We start from the raw sequence: 25,453 nt of genomic DNA, 5'->3' as shown, positions 1-25,453 counted from the left end.
GCCTGGAGATGGTAGTCAGGGAAATCAATCCATTTGTGTGAAGATAGGAAGTATCTCTGTGCCATTTTATCAGGGTTCCAGTTTCACCAGAATGAGAATGTGGGGGAGGATATCACTGTTTGCTCCCCCAGAAAACCTAGATGCTAAAAAAGAAAAACTGGTATGAAACAAAACTGTGCTGGCTGGACTAAATGGATGTTGGTATCACCTTTTCAGCTGGTTTACTTTATTGTGGTATTTTGATTTGCAAAAGTTGTGTTTTCAGAGTTTTTCCCTTTCACCCACTGCCTATAACATCATTTGTTTTGCCCTCTTCTGCCCTTGCCCTTCGGATTGATTATAAAGTTGGGAAAGAAGTGTAAAAATTAGAACCCATACTCTTGCTTGAAACTCATATTTGAAACGATGGTGAAGCATGTTTAATTACAAAGAAAGATTGGCTGCTTAATTGCTGTTACCTGCCACGAAGCCGTTGTCTTTCTGTAGCTCTTTCCATAAATAGACTTTATATACAGGAATCTACCCTGGGGCAAAGAGTTCCCGTTTGGCCTCTTTACTTAATTCAAATTGCTGGGTTGAGGTGGTTATTTTTGAAACTCTTCTCAGGTTGACTTTCTCCCCTTAATCCCTAAGCCTTCTTCCCTCATCTGCCAAATTACATGTAATGTATCGCTGCTAGATTGCTTTTGGCATTTCTCAAGTCTGAGAACTTGAAATTTGATTGAAATGTTAATTTATTGCGACAGTTTGGGCACTCACGTTCCTATTCCTGAACAAGTCTCCGAGGACTTAGTGTGGGCCCAGCCCTGTCTCTGGCTTCTGTGCATCCATAGGGCTTGACAGGTCTCCTTCCTCCACCTGGTTTATTTTAAAAGAATCTGGCCTGGTTCAAGGTATGTGAAACCATTCTTGGTGCGACTGTTGCTGGGTTTTAGCAATACCTGGGGCTGTTTATTCCAGGTGTAGTTGGCATGATATTTAAAAAGATTAACAAAGAAGTTAACTTTGGTTTTCTTCTTTTGATTATTAAATAGTTCCTTATTGGTTGCTTTTGTTTATTGGAGAGCCTTACTGCTGGTTCTTAGTCTCTCTTTTTTGGCTTTTCAGTACACACTTAAAATTTTTTTTTTTTTAATGCTGTTGTTGTTCAGCCACTCGGTCACATCTGGCTCTTTGCAACCCCATGGACTGCAGCACGCCAGGCTTCCCTGTCCTTCACCATCTCCCGGAGCTTGCTCAAACTTACGTCCATCGAGTCGGTGATGCCATCTAGCCACCTCATCCTCCATCATCCTCTTCTCCTCCTGGCTTCAGTCTTTCTCAACTTCAGGGTCTTTTGCAGTGAGTCAGTTCTTCATATCAGGTGGTCAAAGTAGTGGAGCTTTAGCCTTCAGCATCAGTCCTTCCAATGAATTTTCAGAGTTGATTTCCTTTAGGATTAACTGGTTTGATCTCCTTATCGTCCAAGGGACGCTGAAGAGTCTTCTCCAACACCACAGTTCAAAAATATCAATTCTTCAGTGCTCGGCCTTCCTTATGGTCTAACTCTCACATCCATACATGACTGTTGGAAGAACCAAAGCTTTGACTAGATGGACCTTTGTTGCCAAAGTAATGTCTCTTTGCTCTTCTAGCAGTGTGTCTGTTGGAATGAGCATTAAGAATACTGAGGTCATTCTTGACAGGTTATATTATATAGGCAACCTCTGATTTTCAAATGGGGTGTATTTTTTTCTATATCAGTCAGTGTTGACTCCTGGAATGAAATTTCTCCTCATAGGTATAGTATTATAAGTGGTGATTTTGTTCTTTTAACACATAAATGTAATATAGTCCTAACTAACCATAAGCAAAATCTCTTAACCTTTTTGAGATTCTTTATCTTAAAATGGGTATAATGATAACAATTTACCTCATAGAATTGTGAGAATTAAATTAATTGATGCACAGAAGCTTCTTGAGATAGCATCTGGTATGCACCAAGTACTCCGTAAATGTTAACATCATTTTAAACACAATGTTTTTTGGGAAAATGACATTTTGCATTTCATCATGGAATACTGGGTGATGCCACTTGGGGCAGCAGGTTTCTGTGGGTTCAGGTCTGACATTGGTAGGCAAGGGCTGGTAGAAAGGGGTGGGTTCTCTTGCTAGTGTTTTGCAACTTCTGGTTGGGGAGAGGCGATGATCTAAAAAGAAGGAAACAACAATTCTGGCTACCTAGTGGCTCTTTGGGTAGATGGACTTTGCTTGGGCTGATGATGACTGGGAGGGAGGTTCATCTGTGGTGGTATGTTGGCAGTTGGGACTTCTAGCAGCTTGGCAGTGACTGCAGCCTTCCCCCCACCCCCTCCACCCCATAGGCTTCTAACGTAGGTAGTAGGAAAGGAGAGGTTACAACATAGGTGAGGTAAGTGAGGACCATTTGGAACTAGCAGTGTTTCATTTCTCCACTGATGCCAAGAACCTATCTGAACTAATCTTGCTCATTTAAATTGTCCCTTTCTCTTTCTTTCCTACAGCAGGAGACTATGGCCAAGATGGAGGTGAAAACGTCACTGCTGGACAATATGATTGGAGTTGGAGATATGGTTCTTTTAGAACCTCTCAATGAGGACACCGTCATTGACAACCTCAAGAAGCGCTTTGACCACAGTGAGATATATGTGAGTGTGCACAGAAGGTCATCTGGGGAGTTTAGACTTTGCATTTTATGGTGCAGAGTGGGCTTCTCTTCCTCAGACTCTTCTTTTTTCGGTGTGTTTATTGGAGTCCAGAGGTATTTGTTGATACCCGCAGGAAGAAGTTTGTGTTTGCTCACTTGGTGCGTGAGTAATGTTGATGAGAGCACGTGAGTCTCTTCCCACACATGGTGTCTGCTGACCAGGCAGAGTGTTGGGCTGGATGTTGATGGTATTCAGAATCAAGTGGAAGACTACACTCTGCCCTCTGAGGGACATATGCTCAGGAGGAAGTTTGAAATCCAGAAGTGTCTTGGATACCTACATAAGATTAGTAGACTAACCTTCGAGAAACCACTTACTTTAATGCAAGTCAGTCAACTGTCAAAAGAGAGAGAAACCTTCTTGACATTTGTAGAGTCAGGAGCAAATTACCAGCTATGAATATGTGTTTGGTCCCTGGAGATTTGGGAATAGTCATGTCCTGCTATACAAAAGTATCATGTCAGGCACAGGAATGAAAACATAGAAATCTATACAGTGATAGAAATTTTATGTTGTAAAAATTCTCTATGAAGGATTTCACAGTGTTACATTGTCGAGTTTTTAAAATATATTTACAATATGAATGACAAATGCTTTTATGTGCAGCTTTTTGGGAACTTGCAGAAAGCATAGAAATTTGCATCTGCTCAGATAGAGACATGGTGTTAACTAAACCAAGGAAATGGGGCAGGTGATGCCCTGTACCAGCAACTGAGAAGGAAACCAGTGGATTGGGTAGAAGTAGTTTTGGTAGAACCTACATCGCCTTTGAGTTCTATTTCTTCCACTCTGTAGTGTATCTGTGTCTGGATATGAATTGATTTATTGAGACATGCTTTATGTTTTCCTATTAGTGTGCAAACAATAGGAAGGAATATAAATAAATAAAAGGAGAGAACATAACTGATTTGTAACTTTTGTGGAACTAATATATTTTAAAAATTATATGCAAAGCTATATTTTATGTCTCATATAGCTTTCCTTTTCAGGTAGGCAATCATGTTTCAAGGATAACGTTGGATAATTAATTTCTTAATGAGATAGGAGTCACCATCTGGGAATTGAACTTTTCATCTTTCTTGATTTGAGTATTAGAGATAGGGGTAGGTTGACAGTAACAACAATGAGATATGTGGGTATTGCTTTGGAATATTAATTGGGTAACTGGGTACTAACCTAAGTTCAGAGATGCAGTTATATAAACTGCTGATTCAGGTGGACAAGGTATAAAATGCTGTTGCTTTTATAACAGGGGGAAGGTGTGGTTTGGTTGGGTACTGAGGCCCCGGGTCACCTTTCCTCAGGCTATATCAGCTTTCAGGTGGGAAAACTGCACGGCTCTGCAGCTTTAATTGAAAGTATGGTCTGATAGCAAATAAAAGACAGACTTTAAACATTGGTTTTTCAGGTGGAGATAGGAGAAATCAGTTCTATGCCAACCTAAGGTGGCTGATCATTTTTCTTTTTGGCTCTGAGAAGCAGAATTCCCTTTCGGTGAATTGAGAATAGGATGGAGAGTAGAACATTACATGCATTCAAATACCTGATTTGTTGTACCCACTAAAAATAAAACAGTCTCCTTTTAAACAAAATGCCAAGTGTTAACATTCATGAGTCTTTTTTTTTTTTTTTTTTTTAACATTCATGAGTCTTTAGCAGACGAAATGTCTGGGTTTCAGCCTTACATAATTTTATTTTCTGACTATTTTAGGAATCTTCTTTCTAGTATAAAACAAAAGCAGAAAATTGCTTTCTGCTTCCAGATATTCATATAATTAATGTTTTCCATGATACTTTGGACCTATCATTTCCATGATGTTTGTGCCTTCATTTTGTAACTTTAAACACACATCATATTGGAGGCTTCAGTTCATTTCAGTCGCTCAGTCGTGTCCGACTCTTTGCAACCCCATGAACCGCAGCACTCCAGGCCTCCCTGTCTATCACCGGCTCCTGGAGTCTACTCAAACCCATGTCCGTTGAGTCGGTGATGCCATCCAACCATCTCATCCTCTGTTGTCCAACTTCTTCTACTGCCCTCAATCTTTCCCAGCATCAGGGTCTTTTCAAATGAGTCAGCTCTTCACATCAGGTGGCTGAAGTATTGGAGTTTCAGCTTCAACATCAGTCCTTCCAATGAACACCCAGGACTGATCTTTAGGATGGAATGGTTGGATCTCCTTGCAGTCCAAGGGACTCTCAAGACTCTTCTCCAACACTAGGCATTCTCTATTTTAAGCAAAAAAGGGGGAAAAAAAAAGTAGCTTATAGGGTAATGTTTGTTGTATGACTTTAAAGATGCAAGGTATATGATATGTACATGTTAGTATATTTGTATGAATAAAAAGAAAGGCATGCTAACTTTCAGTTCAGTTCAGTTGCTCAGTCGTGTCTGACTCTGCAACCCCACGGACTGCAATATGCCAGGCTTCCCTGTCCATTACCAACTCCCAGAGCCTACTCAAATTCATGTCCATTGCATTGGGGATGCCATCCAATCATCTCACCCTCTGTCATCCCCTTCTCCTGCCTTCATTCTTTCCCAGCAGCAGGGTCTTTTCCAATGAGTCAGTTCTTTGCATCAGGTAGCCAAAGTATTGGAGTTTCAGCTTCAGCATCAGCCCTTCTAATGAATATTCAGGACGGATTTCCTTTAGGATTGACTGGTTGGATCTCCTTGCAGTCCAAGGGACTCTCCAGAGTCTTCTCCAACACCACAGTTCAAAAGCATCAATTGTTCGGCACTCAGCTTTCTTTATAGTCCAACTTTCACATCCATACATGACTACTGGAAGAACCATAGCTTTGACTAGACAGACCTTTGTTGGTAAAGTAATTTCTCTGCTTTCATAGCTTTTCTTGCAAGGAGTAAGTGTCTTTTAATTTCATGGCTGCAGTTACCATCTGCAGCAATTTTGGAGCTCAAAAAAGTAAAGTCTGCCACTGTTTCCACTGTTTCTCTATCCATTTGCCATGAAGTGATGGGACCAGATGCCATGATCTTTGTTTTCTGAATGTTGAGCTTTAAGCCAGCTTTTTCACTCTCCTCTTCACTTTCGTCAAGAGGCTTTTTAGTTCCTCTTCACTTTCTACCATAAGGGTGGTGTCATCTGTATATCTGAGGTTATTGATATTTCTCCTGGCAATCTTGATTCCACCTTATGCTTCATCCAGCCCAGCGTTTCTCATGATACACTCTGCATATAAGTTAAATAAGCATGGTGACAATATACAGGAGTCTTGATGTACTCCTTTCCTGATTTGGAACCAGTCTGTTGTTCCATGTCCAGTTATAACTGTTGCTTCTTGACCTGCATACAGATTTCTTTGTTTATTTGTATGAGTAAAGAGAAAGGCATGCTAACTTTAGTACCATACTAACTTTAGTGTGGGTGGGTTTAGGCATGTTGACTTTAGTTGGGGGAGGGGATGAGATATGGGGACAGGGAAAAGTTATTTCTCTTTTAGACCTCTGTATTATAGGATTTGTTAAGTCAAGCATGTATTGGTTTTGTAATTAACAAAAAATATAGGACAATAAATTTGATCATCCCACCTCTGTAACCCCACAAATTGTATATACCATCCTTGGGAAATCTGTTTCTTGGCCTTTATTCTGATAATATTTCTGCCCACCTCTGTAACCCCACAAATTGTATATACCATCCTTGGGAAATCTGTTTCTTGGCCTTTATTCTGATAATATTTCTGCTTTGCTTTTGTTTGTGGTTTTGCTACAAAACTGTTTAGCCTGGTATCAAAGGCCAAGTTAATAACATGTGATATTTTACTATCTTGCATTTCATTTTGTTTTTTAATTCTTTCCCAGAAAGATACAGGTTTTTTTTTTTTTAAAGTCCCTGTCATAGTCTCCTGGCTTTATTTCATTCTGTAAAAGTGTGTGATGTTCTTGCGTGATCCAGCATGCAAACATATTGAACAGTCATTTGTTTGTTCATGCTGTGGTTGATAAGGGGGCCCGTGAATGGAGGGCTCTGTGGCTCAGATTTCAGAACTCTGGCTCTGCTCAGAGCTTTTGCAGCTCTAGATCAGAGGACGTGCACTTCCATCCTGCCATCCACCCTCCTGCTGCCACCACCCTATCTTCAGGTAAGAAATAGTCCCTTCCTTCACAGCGTTCTCACAGGATCACCTATCTAGAGCATTTATAATCCCTAGTGATCCTGTCAGGTAAACCTGGAACTCTGGATAGGCCATTGAGTCACGCATACTTTTCAGTCCAAGTCACCACAGGTGACTGTGGCCAGGTGACCAGAAGGAGCTGAATGGCTTAACAAAATGTTACTCTGAGGTTTGGGGAAGGGTCAGCTTTTTCCAAAGCAGATGGGTTAACAGACTGTGGGCAGGGCTGGTTGGGGAAGAAGAGGGTGGAAGGAATTGAGAGAGCAGCACTGAAACATACGCGTTACCGTCTGTAAAATTAGATAGCCATTGGAAATTTGCGCAAGATCCAGGGAGCTCAAATCTAGTGCTCTGTGACAACCTAGAGAGTTGGGAGGCGGAAGGGAGATTCAGGAGGGAGGGGACATATGTATGCCTATGGCTGATTCATGTTGTTAGATGGTAGAAACTGACACAACATTTTAAAGCAATTATCCTCCAATTAAAGATAAATTTAAATTAAAGAAAAAACAACACAATAGGTGGATTGTGTATAAGTAGGTTAAATAGTCTACTGAATACAGGAGTTGGTGCTGACCAGACCCTCTGCTGTCAGCCCCTCACAGGCTTCATGTGTGCGTGAAAGTCACTGAGTTGTGACTCTTTGCGAGCCCATGGACTATACAGTCCGTGGAATTCTTCAGGCAATAAGACTGGAGTGCCTAGCCTTTCCCTTCTCCATGGGATCTTCCCAACCCAGGGATCTATCTGGGTCTCCCACATTGTGGAGGGTTTCTTTATCAGTTGAGCCACAAGGGAAGCCCCACAGGCTTGGTAGGGAATTCTGTAGTGAAGTGGCTTTATTGGTTGGTGTTGTTACCAGGCTGAAGGACACGCCCTATGAGAAGCATTTATTACTGAAATTCTAAGCTTGAAGTGCACCTAGAGGCACACTTCTTAAGCTTTCTCTCCTGGCGAGCTCCTCAAGGCAGGGCAGAGTAAACAGGAGCCCCAGGGGAGAAGGGTGTAGTTGAAGTCCATCAACTTGAGGGAAATTGTGTTGAAATCTTTGCTGCTGAAGTCATCTCGAGTTTTCTTTTATTCCGTGATGCCTATGGTTTTTTTTTTTTTTTTTAATCTGCTATGCTTCTTGCAGCCCTCCTTTGAGTAAGAAGTGTTTTTGGTGCTGACAAGCACTTTGAGTTTGTTTTCTATCTGAATTGTCAGGATGGGGATCATCTAGCTATCAAGTCTGAATTAGTCCTCTTTTAGGATCTCATGTTCAACGAATTGTAGCTGTAAAAGGACTGCTTTGAAAGTCTTGATAAAAATTCTCTTGATCTTTAGAGGCTGGTACTAGAATTAGGATCCTCATAAAAGTAGGATCTGGTATTTTATGAAAGATATTAATGCATGCTTCAGGATTATCTGTTCTTTGCTTTGAGTTGGGTTCACACACTGATTTTAAAAGGCTGGAGTTCGTTTATCACTCTGTCTGTAGTCGGGCGGAGTCTCTAAATCTGAGACAGTTCCAGATATTGACGTGGTCCTCGTGGGAAGACTGTTCCACTGGAGATGGGTGGAGGAGGATCGGGTGAGAACAGATAGAGGGCATGTTGGTCCGATGGGGTAACGTGTAGAATCAGAGACTATTTGCTTTGATTCCTCACTCTTAGCAGAGTATGGTGCAGGCTGGGCCCAGCTGCAGGGCAAGCTGGTGCTCCAGCGGTCGCTGTGGGGTCAGCCAGTGGTGGGAAATGCTGGCTGTGACATTCCCGAGCCCTGCTCTGCTGTACTCTTTCCTGTCCTTTGTCAGACCTTCTTCCGGCGCCCCGCCCCCGCCCTCAGCCAGATGGGATAGTGGCAGGATTTCAGGTGGACTGGTAATGCAGGAGACCCAGCCAGACGTGATGCTGTTTTTAGGGTGACTGGTCAGGACTGTGGTTCTGTTCAGAAACAGGAAAGGTGCAATTTAGGCAAGAACAAGGCCCAGGGCAAATTTGGAAACTAAAGAACCAAGGTGTCCATTCTCTGACAGGAAGTATTTTTGATGCTGACAAGTAGATTTAGTTTTTTTCCTAGCTGATTGTCAGGTGGGGATCATCCAGATATAGAGGTTTGAATTAGTCCAATTTTAGGCTCTTAAGTTAAATTAACTGTAGATAAGACTGCTTTCAAAGTCTAGTAAAAACTGTCTCCATTTTTAAAAGTCAGTAGTAAAATTAGGATCCATGTAAGGATGAGATTCAATGCTCTTATGAAAGATATTTAAATGTAAGTATATTTGGTTTAAAATATTGCAGAGCAAGTGAAAATAATTCTAGTTAACATTATATATTTATTTGAAGTGTTGAAGTCACTTTTCATTTATGCACATGAAAATTCCTACCTCCTGAGGGTAACATTTATTCCTGAGAATTTGGTATAAATGGTGTACTAGTTTTCTCTTGCTGCAAAATAGATTGCCTCAAATTTAGTGACCTAAAATAATGTACATTTATTATCTGACTCTTATTTTGGGACGGCTTAGTGGGTCCTCTGCTCGGGGCCTCAGAAGGCTGCCATCAAGGTATAAGCCAGGACTGCAGTCTCATTGGAGGCCCGTCCCTTTTCTGGGCCCACAGGGTTGTTGGCAGAGTTCAGATGTCCAATTAGTGCTATTCCTGCTACCTAGACGTTCTCCAACTTTTTTTTTTTTTAAGTTCCTTAACAGCCTTGAAAAGAATTACAAAAATAACAAATGCTTTTGGGAAAACAAACAAACAAAAAACAGGTAGTATAGGGATACATAACATAAAAAGGTAATTTTCTTATTTCAGTACCCTAGTTCCATTTCTAGAATTAATGCTAGTTAGGTAGGTTATCTTCCAGATCATGTAAATTTGATTTAAAATGAAAATTTTTTGTTTCGGTTTGTTTTAAAGTTGAAAGTAGGAGATTCTCCTTCATCTAAATGGATCAGTCTTTCCCAGAGAACCCAGACCCAGCAAAGCTGTGTGAAACAAGAACCTTCTTTAATGCCACCTTCTGTCATGTCTTAACCAAATAGGGGAAGAAGGAGGGACTCCTGACCTGGTGGAGTGAAATGCCTAGGCTTCACTGTTTGTGAGGGATTCGTAGTGAGTATACTCTGCCTGCTTGGCTAGCTGAAAAGGTAGATTGTTAAGGAAACATGAAGAACAAATCATGTGTTTTCAGGAGTGTAGCTTTGGTGTTTGGAATGGAGTCATAGCATTAGGAAGCTAGATAAAGCTTCCTAGTGCTGTGAAAAACAGCAGATCACGAGGCTGTTGTGTCTACTTTCTGAGCACAGTCTAACTCTTGGACTGTTTTATAATGCTTTTCAAAACAATTATTTTTTGGTAAAAGCTTGCCAGTTTCAACTTGTCTAAGCTCTCTTAAAATCTTTGGTGATTGGAAAAATTTTTCCTCTTTAAACTTGCAAAATGGACACGTTTATCTGTTATTTGCCAAGCCTAGAGAGTTGTTTCTTCATGTAGGCACTATCTAGTATTTGATATATTTGTTTAATATTTATAATATATTAATGTAAATGTGCTGATTGAAGTCACCTGAAGTTCGATTTGGAGGGAAACTAAGGCTTCTCTGGTGGCTCAGTGATAAAGAATTTGACTGCAATATAGGAGACGAAGTTTTGATTCCTGGGTCAGGAAGATCCTTCTGGAGAAGGAAATGGCAACCCGCTCCAGTATTCTTGGGATTACTTGGTGGCTAAAACGGTAAAGAATCTGCCTGCAATGCAGGAGACCTGGGTTCAATCCCTGGGTTGGAAAGATCCCCTGGAGAAGGAAATGGCAACCCACTCCAGTATTCTTGCCTGGAGAAGCCCATGGATGGAGGAGCCTGGCAGGCTACAGTCCATGGGGTCGCAAAGAGTCCAGTGCGGACTGAGGAACTAACACTTTCACTTTCAATTTCCAGTATTCTTGCCTGGGAAATCCCATGGACAGAGGAGCCTAGCGGGTTGCAAAGGGTTGGGCACAATTGAGTGACGAACACAGAGTGTTTAAGTTTTACTAGAGTCTTATGCACCGTAGATTTTAAAACTATCTTCATTTTACATATGAGGAAAGAGGTTCAGCAAGACTTGAGGAACCTGACCAGGGTCACATAGCGGTAAGAGATAGCACAGGGATTCACACCCAGAAAGTCTGGATCTGTAGTTCTTATTAACAGTCCTGCTGACTTTACAGTTACCATGCACATCAGTGATAACCACTAATAGGGAAGGATTCTCAGCCTGCAGAGTGCTGTTCAACATAATTGAGTATGATACTGAAGAATGTGTGGGTTTGGAGCAAGGCAGTCTCAGCAACCTAGACAGATAATGGAAGTGATAATCAGTATTCCTGCCATGTGTTGAGTGAGCATTCAACGGTGCAGTGACATGAACTAGTGTGGCAGGGAACAAGTATGTTCAGTTCTAAACTAGGTGTTCCCTAGTCAAAGAAAAGTGACAGCAACCTTTAGGATGGTGTTTTTATCTCTGGAAGATGGGAGAAGATCTTGGGAGGAGATTGATTTTCATCCTGTTCACTGGACAGCTGCATGTGGTCCTTTACCTTTGAGAGCACAGAGTAGGGTGACTTCCTCCCTGGTGGTCCACTGGTTAAGATTCTGTGCTTTCACCGCAGGATCTTAAAAAAAGAAGATGAAGCATGGAGTAGAGGAAGCAATTCAGCACAGGAGATGTATGCCCAGTTCATGTGGCTGATTCAGCCCTCCCTTCTATATATGTGTTTATTTCTGCTCTTACATCTATAGTACAGATAGGTATTAATGGTAATCCTAATTTCTAAGGAGAGGCTCTTTTGTTCATTCAGCTCTGTTGTGGAGGGGTGGAGGGTGAGACACAATGTGGCATATTGGGAAAGGCATGGGCTGATAGACCAAGGTTGTATCTTGGCCACTCACAACCACTGTGACCACTGAAGTAAGTGATGGTCAGTTCTTGCATCTATAATATAGATGTCTTGATGCTTATCTTGTTGAGTTGTGTTGGACATTAAGAGGCATTTTAGCTCAGTGCTTGACACATAGTTGGAGCAGAGTACCTAGTTGGGGCCATGACCATCAGAAAATCTTAGAAACCCAGAAGGACTTTAGTCCCAAGATTTGGGACCCTGAGATTTTCTTATAAGTAAAATCTCTCTCTCTTTCCCCTTCTCTGATGCTTTCTTTGTCCCTCCACACTCCCTTTTTCCCCTTGCCCCTCCTTCTTTGGTGTTCATCATACAGATCTCATTTTTGTTGGATTGCTGTTGTTGTTTACTCTCTAAGCTGTATCCAACTCTTTTGTGGCCCCAAGGACTGTAGCCTGCCAGGCTCCTGTCTATGGGATTTCCCCAGACAAGAATACTGAAGCGGTTTGCCATTTCCTTCTCCAAGGGAATCTTCCTGACCCAGGGATAGAACCTGAGTCTCCTGTATTGGCAGGTGAATTCTTTACCACTGAGCTACCAGGGAAGCCTTTTTGTTGGATTACTACTTTCAGTTAGCTGCATAATATTATTTTCAAGACTTGTAGCTGGTAGCAAAGCTGTAATGTGGGACCACTCTGTACCTTCGTTAAGAGAGTCTTAAAAATGGTGCATATTTGGAAAATACTTATTCATTACAAAGTTTATTTCAATGAAGATGAGGTAGTATTGTGTTATCCTGCTCTGAAATAAAACTGCCTGAGGTGATATTTTTAGTTGGTATTTCGGTGTAGCATAGAACTCATATATAGTTCCTTAATTCCTAGTCTGAAATGACTGGCAGCCCAAGAACAAAGGATTGTCATGTGATGGCTAAGGCATGTCTCAGACTAGACTGACAGGGACCAGGCTAACCTGAGAAACCTGCCTATCCAAGGCCAGTGACTGATGGCACAGCGTAGATAAAAAGGTGAACAGGGCTTGGTTCTGTCCTCCAACTTTGAATTGAGAAGTACTGGAAAAAAAAAAAAATCAACAGGAGCAGAGGCTAGCAGTCCTGATGTAGTGAGGCCATGATGGGCCATGTACAGGCAGAAACTATGAATAAGTCTTTGCAGTGGGCCAGCTATGGAGTAGAAAGTGAGAAGATCAGTCAGTAGCAGGCCCAGAGAAAGCAGAAACGTGAGCAGGGGATGAGCACGGGATGAGCACATGGATACTGGGCCTGGAAAGGAAGTCTTCACAAACTCAAGTTGCTTTATTCTGTAATGTACTCTTATACTCATCCACACTCGCTCTTGGGTGGGCTTGAGTCCCAGCTTTTCTGGTAGCTCAGTGATGGGTTCCCCAGGGAGTTCCTGAGCATGTCATTATTATAATAGAACTTTCTGTACTTTGATGTAACTAGAGAGCGTCTCTGTGCCCAGCAGCTGACAGAGCCTGACCAAATCATACTTCTCTCTTTTGGCATCATAGACTCCGGTGAGAGTGTTGGCATGAAACTCTCTCTGCCACTAAGTGTGAGAGCTTCGGTAGGTGTTTAAAACCTTCTAAAGTCTCCAGTTTCTTCCTCTGTGAAAATTAGGCTGTTATTCTTCTATACCACAAATCTGTTCTTTAGACTGGGCTTGTGAGGTGTACTTACTGAATTCCATTGTTCTTGATATAAGATCCAGATAGAAGCCTAATTGTTATTGACCTTATGTTTATAATTTTTCACATAGGCAGGCAGCTTTTCACAATTTTGAACTGTGTCTGAAAAACCAGCTGAACAGTTTGGTAGACCAAACTGTCTTTCAAAAACCAAGACAGATGTCTAAATCAAAAATGCTGTGGCACGTAATGTTTCAATGTCTTGGGATCAAATTCCCAAGATCCAAGACCAAAGAAGAGGGTAAATTCCTCCATGTGAAGTGAGGAGCATGTTGTCATTGCTGCAGATTCCACCAGCTTTTCTTATCCAGGCATTTTGTGTATCTCAGGCTTTTCATACCAACTTATTAAGACCATACATACCTCATGCACCCCTCTGATATTGATAACTCATCTGTTCCCTGTATACAGAGACCATTTGGTAAGACCATTTGGTAAGTGTCATAGGGCTTATTGATGAATTTAACTGAGATACTTGAGTCCAGAGTTGGCTGTTTATAATAGCCAGTAGATTTCCAGTAGAGTCAAACTGTGAGTTTCCCTAATCAGAGTAGATAATATTTATGGAATACTTGCTGTGTGTCAGGTGCTGTGGTTTGTGCTTTAACACACTATCTCATTTAACCCTCAGATTGGACAAGGGGAAGAACCAGTCTTGTCCTCCTTGTCCAGAGATGAGACTGCAGTTGGAGAGGTTCAATAATGCACCCAGGTTCACATAAAACTCTTTGTGACCCCATGGATTATACAGGGCTTCCCTGGTGGCTCAGAGGTTAAAGTGTCTGGCTCCAGTGTTGGAGACCTGGGTTCGATCCCTGGGTCGGGAATATCCCCTGGAGAAGGAAATGGCAACCCACTCCAGTATTCTTGCCTGGAGAATCCCATGGACAGAGGAACCTGGTAGGCTACAGTCCACGGGGTCGCAAAGAGTCAGACACGACTGAGCGACTTCACCTTCACCTTCACCTTCACATAAAAACTAAAAAACTTTGCTAGATAACTTTTGAAGCCTTGTAATGTTGTATGGCATAGAATCTGAGCATAAAGCTCAATATGTAAGTCAGGATGTTGTTGTTCAGTCGCTCAGTCGTGTCTGGCTCTTTGCGACCCCCATGGACTGCAGCATGCCATGCTTCCCTGTCCTCCACTATCTCCTGGAGCTTGCTCAAGTTTATGTCCGTTGAGTGGTGATGCCATCCAACCATCTCATCCTCTCCTACCCTGTTTTCCTTCTGCCTTCAATTTTACCCAGCATCAGGGTCTTTTCCAATCAGTTGGCTCTTTGCTTCAGGTGGCCAGTGTATTGGAGCTTCAGCTTTAGCATCAGTCCTTCCAATGAATATTCAGGGTTAATTGCCTTTAGGACTGAATGGTTTGATCTCTTGCAGTCCAAGGGACTCTCAAGAATCTTCTCCAGCACCGCAATTCGAAAGCCTTTTTTATGGGCCAAGGGTGACTTGGGTTCATATTCAGTCAGTTTCATCATCTAACCCCTTCACCCTACACACTGATTTTTGCTTCAAAACTGCCTCCAGACTGAAGCTCAGACTTTTCACCCTGACATTTGAAGCTGTCTGCAATTTGATCCCAGTCTTATTTTCTAGGCTGTTATTCACAGAAGGTCTTTGTTCAAGGTAAGCTGTTTGTTTCTCTTTGTCTGAAGTGTGGCTGGGTGGTCCTTTATGTTGCTATCCATGTTTTAATCCTTGTTATAAGCATGTGTTGAATTTCCTTTTTTTAAAGGCTGAATAATATTCCATTATATCTGTCTACCATATTTTGTTTTCCCATTTATCCATCTGTGGACAGTTGGGTTACTTCTGCCTTTTGGCACTTGTGAGCCAAAGTTGAACCTGGGTGTGCAGATATCTGCTTTGAGTCTCCAGCAATTCATAGTTAAAAAAAAAACAAACATTTGAAGCATACAACAATCTTAGCAAAAAAATTTTTTAAAGGAGAGGGTTCAACTGGGATCTGAAAACCAAATCTCATGCTACTGTTTGGGGGAATGCTACTTTATCTGAATTTTGCCCATCCTTTTAGACCTGCCCAAGTCCTCCCACTTCTGGAACATTCTTGGACCTCTGGAGTTGACAGTGACCTTCATTTAAACCCAAAGCACTCCTTTAGAAAGAAGACTAATGCATTCATTTAGCTAAGAATCACTTAAATCCTATTTCATCTCTTTTTGTGGCTAGAGTGGATAACCCTTAAACTTTATGTTTTATGATACAGAAGTCTTACCTCCTAAGCTCTGTTATAATCTCCTCAGGGCACAGGGCACAGGCCATAGGAGTGTCTTACATTTTCACTGTGCCTAATACGATATTTTGCATAAAGAAGGCTCTTGAAAAATTTGCCACTTACTTGTTAAATGCTGTAGCCTAAATTCAGTCAAGACAATGTGGTTGTGCAGCCTTGTCAAAGGTTATTTTTACTTTACTTGAGTCCTGACCCATTCTGGATTTGAACTATTATTACTTTAGAGGTGAAAATAACATGACTTGGAGACTGGGACTTGGAGAACTCCAACATATTCTTGAATATTTTTTGATGAAATTTTAGACTAAATAATTAGCATTAAGTAAACTATTTAAATAAACATGACCTGTTCCATTGCCACCTTGCTCATTCATTTCTCTCAAGTTAAAAGGATGATTGTGACACAGTGTCTTGCGTTTCTTCAAGATGTAGGCACAACTTTATGTGCTGGAATAAACATGAAAAAAAATTCTTTTCCATTGAGATAAAAATTTTCCTGTAACTAGAAGATCTTCTCTCCCCTTTTCTTTTTTGTTTATTTCTGGTGGCGTAAGGATGTCCGCATTCCTCAGATAGTCAGAAAGAGGCTTCTGCCCAGCAGAGTTACTCTGTTAAACAAAGGTGAAGATCCTGTTGTAAGGCATTGTACAACACAAGTTCCTGTGATGAGGTGTTCTTGGCCACTTTTTGCCAAAGCTTCTCAGGCCTGACAGCAGCATGGATTGTGTGCTCTCATGAAAAGAGAACAGATTCTTGGCTCTTTGTCCTGATTCCACTTTTGTTAGATAATGTGGTCATACCACTTAACTTCTTTGTGCTCCATTGTTAAGGACATTGAGATGGAGACTTCATTTCTGTCTCATGGGGATTTAGGAAGAGTTTAGTAAAAAGGTGCTTCAGTGTATATTACTGTGGGGGTGAGTTTTTAAGACACTGCGGTGACTGTAAATAAATGGCTAAAATTCGTTCTGAAGAAAGGAAGAAGCTGACATACGGGATGCCAAATTAGAGCCTCAGCAGAACAGGGGCTTCCAAAAGATTTTGGAAGAATCTGATATTTGAAAAGAAGCCTCCAAGTAATCATCATGGTGAAAAGAAGTCACTATAGGATTTCCTATGGTATTTATGGTTTATTTATAGTTTTATTTTCAATTTCATATGGGGAATTGAAATACAAGCTTTCAGGGTTAGGGCTTCTAAAGATCTTAATGTCACACTGCAAAGAACTATGATATGAAGATGTGACACCTTTGTGACTGTTCTGTATGTTTGCTAGCGTTTTGTGAACCTGGTGTTGTGGAAGAATATGTATACAGTTCTGCTTAGTTGAGACACACAAAATATTAAAACTGTAAAAAGGCGTTCCTTTTTAACTTGAAAAAAAAGTGTTTCCGGTTAGATATCTTTCCGAAATGTATTGCGTGTGACCTTGTCAACGGAAACAGAGTACTGTCTATCTCATTTTGGCCCTTAACTGTTAGGCTGTGTTCTGACTCAGGGCTGTAATAAAGCACTCAGGGCCCACTGAGCTGAGCTATTGGCTCTTATTCTAAATGACTCTTCATTTTTATACTTTTAGAATTATTTTGATCACTTCTTACTCCTTTTCTTTTTTTCTTTGCTTTTCTCTCTCTTTTTCCCCCTTTTCCCCTCTGTCTCTCTTTTTCCATTAGTGGCTGTTGTTTCTTTCCTTAGGGTGGGAACTTGTAATCTGGTATATCGACTATATGCAAACTCTTATGTGCATATTACATGTGTGTGTTTTGGAGAGAGAAGGTTCATAGCTTTCACTGGCATCTCAGAGCCATCGACAGCTAAAAAAAGATGAAGTGCTCAGTTAGCAGGATTTTTTAAACTGCAAGATTGAGCCTTTAAGTGATGAAAACCATTTAGTGAGTTAGGACCACCAGTTTTATTTAAAACATTTTGTAATGAAAATAAATAGCGTTGAACAAAGAATATCAGTACACTGCATATGATAAGGATATTTCTGGTTTTCTTAAACTTTTATTTCATACATATGTATACATGGATGTGTATGTAAATACACATTCAAGCACAAGTACTTGGTTGTGATGAAAGTATTTTTTACACTGAGTCATAGTCAAACGTTTGAAACATACTGCCATGGAAAGGCCAGTTTACAGGTGCAGCCGCTGTTTCTCTGTAGTGTACTGAGATGCCATATGCTGAGTTTATTATAAATGTGGCTCAGATGAAAGTAACTGAAGCTGGGAGAATTTTCTTTTCTTTTTGAAGTGTTCATGGAATTAATTACATAGGACAATTTAAAGGGGAAGGTAAAATAAAAGATAGGCCAACACAGCTGTGTTTGAAAGTAAAACCTGGTCCTGTGAGCCCTGAGGGTGAAGGCATCAAGCAGTGTTTTTAACCTTGGTTACTTGGTTCTTTTTCTGGGGAGAAAGATGAGAATGCCTGGCCCTTCTCTAGACAGTTGAAATAGAATCTCTGAGGATGAGGTTCTGGAAGAACTTTCCTATAGAATGAAATGCTTGGTCCTTGCACTGTTTGTCTGTCTGGGCCCTTTCCTCTGGATTCCGGATTGTGATCTGGAGAGCGGAGCCTGTGGGGTGCCTGGTCTCCAGTAAAGATTTCGGTTTTCCCTGTCATCACAGGAGGAGCCCTCTTTTGAGTATTATTTGGATATTTACAAGGCGCCTGTTCTGGAATTCTAGAGATAGCTGAAGTATGAGATTGTTTTGACTTAGGAATGTTTGTACATTCTTGGTTTAATGTCTGCCCTTGAGAAGTGAGAGATAAACTTGCTAAAGGTAGCGCCTTTCTTCTCCCTCTTCCCTTTGCCTTTTCTCCCCACCCCTTTCCCTTCCCTTCTCTCTTCCCTCTTAGATGTCAGAGGCTGGGTCTACAGGGTGGTGAGAATGGAGGGGGCCTTCTGTGTCTGGTGATATGCACGCTTCAGGACTCAGGGTGCTGAGGGCTGGGAGTATGGAGGTGGTAAGCTAGGATTGCTGGGAGGTTGGTTACACTGAGTGAAACAGGACATGGATTGATCACATCCATCCATCCACCCACCGAGGGTAATGAGAGCCAGACTTGCCCCTGGTGGAGAAGGTAGATAGAACCTAATTGGGAAGTAGTCTTTGCCATTATGTGAAGGAGTCCTTTTTGGTGTGATCAGCTGAATAGAGGAACAGGCTCTGGATTCCAGTAGGTGTTGATCTGTGAGCCCTTTGGGGACAGAGGGACCAGGTGAAGTGTGAATGCAGCACAGAAGTCTGATAGGAATGAGCACATGTATGGATGTGAGAGTCGGACTGTGAAGAAGGCTGAGCGCCGAAGAATTGATGCTTTTGAACTGTGGTGTTGGAGAAGACTCTTGAGAGTCCCTTGGACTGCAGGGAGATCCAACCAGTCCATCCTAAAGCAGATTAGTCCTGAATATTCATTGGAAGAGATCTCTATTCTTTCCCATTCTATTGGGAAATAGACACCCTATACCCTAATTGCATGGGAGCTGAGAGTCTTTCTTTACAACAGCGGTCTTGTCTGCTCTTGCTCAGATTGTATTCTTATAGGATGCTGCTGCTACTGCTGCTAAGTCGCTTCAGTGATGTCCGACTCTGTGTGACCCCATAGACGGCAGCCCACCCAGCTCTCCCGTCCCTGGGATTCTCCAGGCAAGAATACTGGAGTGGGTTGCCATTTCCTTCTCCTATGCATGAAAGTGAAAAGTGAAAGTGAAGTTGCTCAGTCGTGTCCAACTCTTAGCGACCCCATGGACTGCAGCCCACTAGGCTCCTCCGTCCATGGGATTTTGCAGACAAGAATACTGGAGTGGGGTGTCATTGCCTTCTCCGACCTTATAGGATGAAAATAGATATAAAAGTGACCTGTTCCGTTTTCCAGGTTGGAGGAAAAGGCTTTTATAATTAAAATAATTGTGACCCACGTTTTGAAAAAAAGACCAGAACATTTTTACTGTTCTGTTTTCTATTCTGTTTAATTTTCTAGAAAGATCTAACAGTCTCCTTGAATCCAGTGGTGACAGTACTGGAAAAACTTGTTGCTTAAAAATGTCACCTTTTGCTGCTTGACCCTAGAAAGGTGGGGAAGTTGGAAGTGAGCTTTTTCTTCTTTCCTTTCTTTTTTTACCTTTTTCTTAAAAAGCCTTTTCATAACTGACATCTTTTTGTTAGCATCTCCCTTCCTGCCATCTTTATAATGTTGAAACTGAAAGGAAAAATGAAACTGCTAAGATGAGTTACAGTTAAGTAACTTTCGCTTGCAGCATTGTGGTAGTCTTTGTATAAAGTGACCTAACCCAACACTGTTCTTGCTGCTGAGAATTTAAGATAGAAATGGAAAAAAACATAAATAATGTTATGGTTTGCAGTGTGAGAGGGTTACTGTCTGCTAAGATAACAGCATGGATCCTTCTGAAAGTACATTTAAATTCTACATTAAATTTAAATTCAACATGAAATGTACTGTTTCAGCAAGTACTTTTCAATTCTGATATTGAAGTCCATTAGATGTAATATGAAATTATTTTGTTTGAGTGGTGGTGGTTTAGTCACTAAGTTGTGTCAGACTCGTGTGACCCCATGGACTGTAGCCCGCTAGGCTCCTCTGTCAGTGGGATTCTCCAAGCAAGATGCCCAAGAGAAAGCTGTAACTCTGATATTGAGTTATATGTGGTCTGAGCCCAGTGTAGAGATGGACAGACTATGTAAGGGCAGTGCCAAAGTCAAGGTCCCATTGGATAGGTATGGGTGTGGGCAGGGAGGAGGGGAAGCCTGAGTCACTATAGACTGAAATTGGAGGATAAAGATGAGAGAAGGAAGCACCAGTTGTAGCTGGAATACGGGAAAGCATAGTCTTGCTGACAATTAGCTGTGGTTGGTGATGAAATTTTTGGCAAGTATGACAGGGTTGTGGAGGACTCTTATCCAGGATCATGAGTTAATCTAGAGATTTATTTTGAAAGCTTTTTTCAATGTATAAATCTGTGCTTTCCATGTATCAGCAAAATAAACATTATCGGCCATCTATCTTCAGAGATGTAAAGTGTTCTTGAAAAGTATAAAATGATCAGGCAGTAGAACTAGTGTTTTTATTTTTTAAATTTTGAAATTATTTTTAGGATGTACCACTGTTAAAACTTTTTATATTATACTGGAATATAGTAGAACCAGTGTTTTTAAAAGGATAAAGCCATGCGACACTAAGGCGTAAGATGGTAAAATGGTTGTATTTTATTCTTTCTTTTACAGACATACATTGGAAGTGTGGTTATATCCGTTAACCCATACCGGTCATTGCCTATTTATTCACCAGAGAAAGTGGAAGATTACAGGAACAGAAATTTCTATGAACTGAGCCCTCATATGTAAGTATGGTATTAAAATATCAAGTTTCTCTTTCACTCCAGAGATGTTGAGTTGACAGATGTGTCCAGCTGTTTCCTTTGAGTCTCAGGAAAATGTTATTAGTCATTTTTAAAAACCAGATGAAGGAACATAGAAGCTAATTGTTACAGCTTATTTTAAATTTAAAAAAAAAGAAGAAGAAGACTTCATTTGTCCTCAGGCTCTTTAAGTCCTGAAGTATTTGGTTTCAGTATGTAAAGTATTTTCTGTTAAAAATTCCGTGTAAGTAGCAGCTGCTGCTAATTATTTTTGCAAATAAAACAGGAATGTGCATTGTTTGTTATTATAAAGAGCCCAAGCAGTGTTTCCATGCCTTTGTTGGGTCAAGAAAGATTCCAAGTGTTGGATTGTGTAATGGGTTTTGAGAAAAAGAAATAAATAATACCTTCAGTTTATAATCTTCATGGACATTGTTCACCAGATGTGTGTTTAGGGCTATGATTTCACCTTCCTTGAAGTTAGTCACTTGTTTGATTTTTCTGAGAAGGTCGCTTGTCATTGTAAATAATTCCCATAAGTAATAATCTATAATTGGAGAAGGAAATGGCAACCCACTCCAGTATTCTTGCCTGGGAAATCCCACAGACAGGGGAACCTGGTAGGCTGCAGCCCATGGGGTCACAAGAGTTGGACATGACCTAGCGACTGAAACCAACCACAAGAGTTGGACATGACTTAGTGACTAAAACCAGCCAACCAGTAATCTACACTAGTTACCTAGTGAGAAACCCTGAGCTGAAGTCAGAGAATCTGCAGAGTTTTAGTTGTGTCCTAGCAGAAAAGCATTTTCTGTGTATGATTGAAGATGGGCTCTATTATTTTTACTAGAAAATAAATCTGATAGTTTAAAGAACATGCATACCACTGTCCAGATACTTATTTTAGTTTTTTTGTTTTTTTTTTTTGATAGTGGAGCATACAGTAATATTTTTGAACTGTTTGAAACTAAAGATTTAAATAATTTGTGGGAGTGGTTATTAAAACTAAACACTGTATTTTACCAATCAAGTAGATTCTGATTATTCAGTTTTCTCCTAGGAGTATATTTTATAAGTGAATTTGTTTCATTTTGCCTTAGCAAAAATGAAATCTGAAATTTGTTTGATAAAGTTCTCTTTATGAGTCCCTACAATGAAATACCTTATTTGAGGCCTTAAGATTTAAGTTCTCAGCCTTCAAGTCATACCTTTTAAGTGCTTAGATCAGCTATATCAATATTGTGCCAGGAGCTTAGGAGAAATTTAGTTTTCTAAGCCTTACCTCTGGTAGGCCAGGAATCTACATTTTACACAAGCTTTCCAGGTGATTCAGAGGTATTTGCAAGTTTGAGGACCTGTTGTGTCGTGCGTGTGTGCACGCCCACGCATTCAGTCACTCAGTTGTGCCTGACTCTTTATGACCCTATGGACTGTAACCCGCCAGGCTCCTCTGTCCATGGGATTCTCCAGGCAAGAATACTGGAGTGGGTTGCCGTTTCCTCCTCCAGGGGATGTTCCCAACATCTCCTTCATTGGCAGGTGGAGTCTTTTACCACTGAACCAGCTAGGAAGCCATTGTCTTAGGTATATATTTGCAGATGTTTTCCTTTCCTTAACTGCTTACTGCCTTTTACAGTAATAGCACTAATAATAATAGTAGCAGTAATAGCTTGTATTTATTGAATACTTACTGTGTGCAAGTACTTCTCTAAATACTTGACGTGTATTGTAACTCATGCCATTCTCAAAATAATTCTGTGAGGTAGGTACTATTGTGTGTGCATATGTGTGTGCCAGGTTGCTTCAGCCGTGTCCAACTCTTTGTGACTCTATGGGCCGTAGCTCACCAGGCTTCTCTCTTCATGGGATTTTCCAGGCAAGAATACTGGAGTGGCTTTCCATTTCCTTCACCAGGGGATCTTCCTAAATCAAGGATTGAACCTGTGTATCTTACATCTCCCGCATTGGCAGATGGGTTCTTTACCTCTGGCGCCATCTGAGAGGGGAAATTGTCTCAGAATAATCAGCCATTTACAAAGCCACCCAGCTCTGGGTTGGGGAGCAGGGATGTGAGAATAGTTACCTGCCGTTCCTCTCAGCTGGAAATACATTCTGTCATTTTCACATTAGGCCTGTTACTGTGCAGTTTTATTCTGCTATCCCTGGGCCTATGTTCTACATTCTGAGCTCTCCAGAATAACTTCGCTGTGCCTCAGTTTGCCTCCAGAGACTGCATGCCATTCTTCCATTTGCAGCTGAAATCTCCACTTTGGGGTTGTTTAGTTGTATGCTAGATGTATACTCTAGAACACAGAAATTCATGCTCTGGAATATCCATTTTTATCCCTGCTCCTAAAGATTCTTATAAGAGCACTGCTTACCTGAATTCACCTTTTATCCCCAAGGGAAAAATACCACACCAGCAATAAATTCCCAGAGTGCCTATGATAAAGACAAGATATTTTTACCATGCTCTGTAAAATAGTGGCTCAGTGGTAAAGAATCCGCCTGCAGTGCCGGAGATGCAGGTTTGATCCTTGGGTCAAGAAAATCCCTTGGGGAAGGAAATGGCAATCTGCTGTAGGATCCTTGCCTGGGAAATTTCATGGACAGAGGAGCCTAGCGGGCTGCAGTCCATGGGGTCACAAAAGAGCTGGACACAGCTTAACAACTAAACAGGAACATAAAACATTGTATGTGGGGTGAAAGGTACAGTCTCACCTATTAAATCTGAAATCACTAGGTTCATATCCCAGCTCCCTCCCCACCTCCCTTTTCATTCCTCAGCACATTCCTTCCTTCCAGCAGGTCATCTTTGCACATTCTGTGCCTTCTTGGGGGAATGCTTTTCCCCTCCCTTTCCCTCAAGGCAACTCTTGTTCTTTAGATCTTAGATTGTGTTAGACCCTTTCCTTGCCAAAGTCAGATCTATTGCTCTTGTCACAGTTACAGTTAAACATTTCTTTCGGACGTTATTTGATTCTTGTCAGCTTTACCTGCCTTGCCAGCTTTTGCTCACCATAATTTTCTTAGCACCTGAAAATAAGTGTTCAAAATACATTGATCAAGACTTGGTTTGAGTCCCAGTTTTCCCGTTATAAACTCTGTAACCTTGAGCAAATTACTTGAAAAACAAAAACTTTAACTCAGAAATTAAGTAATTTGCTGCATACAATGGGAAAATAACTCATAGGATTTTTGTGAGGGATAACTATCTAGAAGATATTTAGAAAATACAATTATCTGATATAAATACAGTGCTTAGCAGGGAATCCATTGTTATGGACATCTGCTGCTGTTAACAGTGATAAGTATAATAATTATTATAATAAGTGGGACACATTTCCAACATTTTGACAAGCTCTTCCTTACCATTTTCTCCTCCATGGTGGGACATTTTCACTTACTTTAATGCATTTTCCTTCATTGTTCTTTGCGAATGTCCATCTTTGACAGCATTTGAAACAGGTTTCTAGTTTTTCCCTACTAAAACCCAACCTGACCTTTTCAGAGATAGGCTCCACAAAGAGAGGATCTTTGTGGTATAAGAAGATAAGATGACTTTAAGCTTTTGATGCATTCTAATCATAACTACTTCAGGAATTTGGTTCTAGTTTGAATAAAAAATAACTTAAGCAGCTGCTCAAACCATGTCCCTTGAAAATTGCTGATTAACTTGCCTCATATTTTATTTGAAGTTTCTCTTGATCTGTTGTTCACTGTTAGTCTGCAAATCTGTCCAGATATTTCCCTCATAACTCAATGTGTTTTTGAAGATGTCCAGAAATGGTCTTTCTTAAGTGTCAGACGACTGAAAAATATTTACATTCTACATAAGTTATGTGACTTTCAGAGAGCGGAAATGTATAAATGAATAAAATGAAGATAAACAGTGGCTTCTTATCTATATTCCTTCTAAAAAATGTTTTCTTAACTCATGAATGAGGGGTTAGTAGTTTCATAGTAGTTTGTCGCTCAGTCGTGTCTGACTCTTTGCGACCCCATGGACTGTAGCCTACCAGGCTCCTTCCTCCATGGGATTCTCCAGGCAAGAGTACTGGAGTGGGTTGCCATTTCCTTCTCCAGGGGATCTTCCCGACCCAGGGATCGAACCCAGGTCTCCCACATTGCAGGAGACGCTTTTACCTCTGAGCTGAATGAGGGGTTAAATGGAGTAAATTAATTGTTAGTTATAAATGACCATCAATCACTTTTATAAATTATAATTAGCTACAGACAAATCATTAGAAAAGACCTTGATGCTGGGAAAGATTGAGGGCAGAAGGAGAAAGGGGTGACAGAGGATGAGATGGTTGGATGACATCACTGACTCAATGAACATGAGTTTGAGCAAACTCTGG

The 25,453-nt window shown here is 40.9% G+C and overlaps 1 protein-coding gene across 6 annotated transcripts in view; it reads left to right on the top strand.

Annotated features, from left to right (window-relative positions):
* MYO1B (myosin IB) overlaps positions 1 to 25,453 on the top strand; it is a 195,121-nt gene that overhangs the window by 33,641 nt on the left and 136,027 nt on the right. For all 6 annotated transcript variants that reach the window (XM_040228906.1, XM_040228904.1, XM_040228902.1 and 3 more), the window contains exons 2-3: positions 2,523 to 2,666; positions 20,959 to 21,074. In XM_040228906.1, the coding sequence (XP_040084840.1) occupies positions 2,532 to 2,666; positions 20,959 to 21,074 (251 nt within the window). In that variant the 5' untranslated portion in view covers positions 2,523 to 2,531. The remainder of the gene's footprint in view (positions 1 to 2,522; positions 2,667 to 20,958; positions 21,075 to 25,453) is intronic.

Source organism: Oryx dammah, unplaced genomic scaffold (genome assembly GCF_014754425.2).
Source record: "Oryx dammah isolate SB20612 unplaced genomic scaffold, SCBI_Odam_1.1 HiC_scaffold_27, whole genome shotgun sequence".
In the NCBI taxonomy this organism is placed as follows: Eukaryota; Metazoa; Chordata; class Mammalia; order Artiodactyla; family Bovidae; genus Oryx; species Oryx dammah.
This window is presented reverse-complemented; position numbering and strand designations above follow the sequence as displayed.